Source organism: Ricinus communis, chromosome 8, assembly GCF_019578655.1.
Source record: "Ricinus communis isolate WT05 ecotype wild-type chromosome 8, ASM1957865v1, whole genome shotgun sequence".
Taxonomy (NCBI): Eukaryota; Viridiplantae; Streptophyta; class Magnoliopsida; order Malpighiales; family Euphorbiaceae; genus Ricinus; species Ricinus communis.
Window position 1 is genome coordinate 21,939,269 of NC_063263.1, and position 4,155 is coordinate 21,943,423.

A 4,155-nucleotide genomic window follows, 5' to 3' on the forward strand; every position below is an offset into this window, starting at 1 on the left:
ATTGTGCCTAGAATCAAAGAAACTGCTACTGTACCAATGAATAATTCTTATGGAACGTGTGCCAGGCTTATTTCAGCATACAAGCTTACAAGTTACAACCATGGACTGAGAATTATACACTGTAACCCAACAAACAATTACGTGCTAGTGTGCAGCACATTATCTTGCTACCAATAGATGAACCTCAGCACCAAAAACAACAATAGACCTGGCAACTAGCATTGCATTGAATTAAGATTGATAGTTTGAGAGATCACAGGGTTACACAGTTTAAATTCTTCTGTTGCAGAAAGGAAAACTTTCTTCTCAACTAACTTTCTTTCAGTGATAATTATCAAGGGAGAAAGAAACATTGTGAAAAGCCCTGTTTTGTCATTTTTGTGTAAAACAGAAAAAGTGACTTGTGCAACTAAAAGCATGTAGAAGTCTACCACAGTGAGGATTATAGGTAATTTAATTGACCACCGAAATTCCACAAATGATAGTGGTAAATGAGTTTATGTGCAATCACATGCTGCCAAGATTAAAGTGAGTTTCACTATGATCACGCTTAAATGTTTCGTAATACCTCTCACCAGAATCCTATGTCGCGAGAAAATATCGGAAAATGCAGTTAGAGAAAAAAAAAAAGAGCATTTTTGAGATCATTCCAATGGACATATCTTCAAACTAATATGAAATGAACCTTACCTTTGAAATCCAGATTCTATGGGAGAAGAAGAGGCTAACATCTACAATCATTAACCTGCAAAATGTGTAATTCTGTTACAAAAAAAAAACCCCATAGTAGTTTGTCACCGCGCCTAGAAGTATATATAATTGTCATTTGTCATCTGTTGCTAAGCCTTCAGCTTGCTACTTACTGCACGCTTACTATGCCAGACAGTATTCTTATCTCCATGCATAGAGTTCTTCTTGGCTGCCACAGAACACTGATCATTTCGCCCACCCTTGCTCATTTCTGTTTGGAGCTTGCGCCTCCTCATCCGGTTCTCCAACCGAATTCCTCTTAGAGCACGAGCCCTCCGCTCAATTTCCAAAGCTTGTGAAAAATTCCACATCCTGACAACACCCTCCTCTCCTCCACATACAATACGGTCAGCACCAATATCCACTGAAAATAAATTGGGCCCAAATCCATGAAGCATCCTTTGTGGTGGCTCTACACTCTTGCATTCTACAATGTTAATCCTTGAAGCATTCTTTTCTGTAGAACGTCTGCATATCCTAAGTAGTTTTCGAACATCTATAAGAGACAGTTTCCCATCACTAGAAGCTGAAACAAGCCATGGAAACTCAAATGCAAGGGAATACACAGGGCCAGAGTGGGGAATCCAAGTTGCAATTTTGAAAACATTAACCATGCGGCTGTGGCCTATAATCTCAAACATATGTATAGCCCCATCCTCTCCTCCAGTAAAAAGAAAGTCTCCAGTGTGGCTTCGTGCTAAAGAATAAGTATTGCCAACATGAGCACGATTAATAACTGCAAGCAAAGTCCCACTATGAGTATCCCAAACATACACATCCGACCCAGATGTGCTAGCAACTGTAGTATCATGTGGAACAAGGCCCCATACCCAATCACTATGCCTCAAAACCTTTAAGCATTTTAGCAAAGAACGATCCCATATGCGAACAGTCATGTCCCATGAACCACTGTAAATCCTCAAAAGGTCCAAGGCAAGAGAAGTTATAGGTCCCTCATGTTCCCAAAGTCTAAATTCAACATTTAGTTCCTGAGAACCCTTAAGGTTAAACAAGCACGGGAGACCTTCGACTGCTCTCCAACCTTGGATGAAACCATCAGTACCACCAGCAACCAAGAGCTTTGTATCTGCTGCAACTGCCCGAATAGTGCATCCAAGGGGCCTTGATGATGCAATAGATAACCCATCTTCCATGTCCCACATCCGCACAACCGAGTCATAACCAGAAGTAAAAACGAGCTTGGCAGAAGCCAAAAGGAAAACTGTTCGAACTGCTTCAGTATGACCATACAAGACATCAATGCTGTAACGTCCCAAGAATGTCTTACTCCTAAACTCTCTCTCCACAAACAATTCCTTCCATGACTTCTCATCTGAAATCCCCACACCTGATGGTGCAGGCACCAGGGGAAGTCCCCATCTCTCACAATAAACTTCCTGCCAAACCTGGTTCTCAGATGCAAGCCTATTAAAAATTGTAGATACACATGAAACGATACCAAGTTCCTTAGGGTCAAGGCAATTAAGGATTTCAGAAATCAATGCTGGAGGAAGGTCAGTAATTGATCGGCGAAAATTAGGCAAAACCTCATTAGAATGGAAGTTCTTTGAACTATCCCTAATTAAAATTCCATCCTTAAAATGACAGCCCAATATGGGCTTAGGAATCTCAAGACTTTTAGCTTTTGGATTAAAATTTTCCTCAGAATTGTAATTTTTCGACTCCTCAGTTCTTCCCTGGCATTCAAATGCCATAAAAAAGAATCTTTAACCTGAAGAAAAATTGAAAGGGGCAAAATAATTCCCTGGTGTAGAAACCTAAAATAACCAAAACCCAGAAACAAATTCAATCCAAAAATTCAAAACTTGAAGAAAATTGAACAGAACCCCAAAACGGAAGATAGGAAAAGAAACGCTATAATTCAGAACCTAAGAAACTTAAATTATTAAAGGAGCAGCTTCAATTAACAAACAGAAAGTTATACTAAATATGAGAACGAACAGAAAATGAAGAATGTAAAAAGAAAAAAAAAAAGAATAAAACTAAAAAGTTAATTAGAATCAATTCGAAGTTAATATAGTGATCGTATAAAAGATGCACTGAAAAATTTTAAGAAAAAAAAAAAATCTAACTAGCAGTTAAAGAAAGGGTTTGTTTCGACGTACCCTTTAGAGATCAAAAACACGATCTTTGAAGCAAAGAACTCTGCTTAAAGGAGAGATAAAAAAAATTAAGAAAAGTTTTGGAATTTATGATGGTGACTAATGTACACAAGTTTCAGTAGTTCGAAGGAGTAATTTAACGGTGTAGATCAAAGGGGTAGAGATCATAGGATGATATCGGCCGTAGGATTATTTTGGTGTTGTGGAGAAGATACGGGTATCGGGGATTACATATCCTGTCGGTACTTTCATCGCGGGGAATTAACGTGTGATTACGTGGTAGACAACTGTGTACTTAAAAGTATTTTACAACTAGTTAAGAGTCCCCGCCTTCTTGGCGATTTATTGTTTTAATATTAAAAATTATAAAATTACTATGATTAAAATTAAATAATTTTATATTCTAAATATAATTTTAAAAATAAATTTATACATATTAGATGTGACTTAATAATATAAAAATTACATTTTATATCAATAATAAAAATATTATTATAATACAATCTTTAAATATCAAATGAAAATAATATGCTATATAGATATTTAATTTTTTAATTTATTAATGTAAATGTAATTGATATATGATTATTAAATAAAATAATCTTAATTAGTTAAGTATTATTTAAATATTTTGATAAATACACATATCGAATAATAAAGTATAAACAAAAAGAAACAAATGTAAAATAATTAAATTCAAGTAAAAATAAGAATAAAAAAATTACAATGCTTCATTTAACTTGATTAAAAGATACAATAAAAATATTATTTCACTTTCAATAGAAATATAAATACAGTATATATATATATATATATATCATTGACAAAAATGTTAATAAAAAACTTTTATTCATCTTAAAGAGAAAAAAAATTTCAAATGAAGAGTTATTGATAGGTTAAAATTATATATAGTTATTTAGGGTGCTTTATATAATATAGTTTATACCTCACCTAATTTTAATTGTCTATTTTTTAGATAATATTAGCTAAAAGAGAAAAATATAAATAAAAATACTCAAGCATAAACTTAAATAGAACTATTGTTGTCGAAAATCCAAGATTAATACACATGGACTACTATTTGCTGTGCTAGCCGAAAAATCAATATTTGCCTAAAGGACATTTTAGTTATTTTATATTATTATTAGGATTTATATTAAGAGTTATTATAGGATAATAGTTGATAGAGATAAGGATATCTATTAGATAGACTTATTTTGAATATATCTATATTTAAGGAGACTTATTTTGATGGATGACTCTACTCTATGTAAATCTCTAC

The 4,155-nt window shown here is 33.8% G+C and overlaps 1 protein-coding gene across 2 annotated transcripts; it reads right to left on the bottom strand.

Moving 5' to 3' along the window:
* Positions 1 to 619: 619 nt before the first annotated feature.
* Positions 620 to 3,079, bottom strand: LOC8267285 (F-box/WD-40 repeat-containing protein At5g21040). Of its 2 annotated transcripts, none has more exons than XM_048378255.1 (2): positions 2,877 to 3,079; positions 620 to 2,482 (listed from the first exon to the last, which is right to left on the bottom strand). In XM_048378255.1, the coding sequence occupies exon 2, from the start codon at positions 2,463 to 2,465 to the stop codon at positions 840 to 842; it is 1,626 nt and encodes a 541-aa protein (XP_048234212.1). In that variant the 5' UTR covers positions 2,466 to 2,482; positions 2,877 to 3,079; the 3' UTR covers positions 620 to 839. The 2 variants fall into 2 exon arrangements, with proteins under 2 accessions (XP_048234212.1, XP_025013563.1); XM_025157795.2 differs by having other exon boundaries at positions 620 to 2,528; positions 2,877 to 3,078.
* Between the last annotated feature and the right edge of the window lie 1,076 nt (positions 3,080 to 4,155).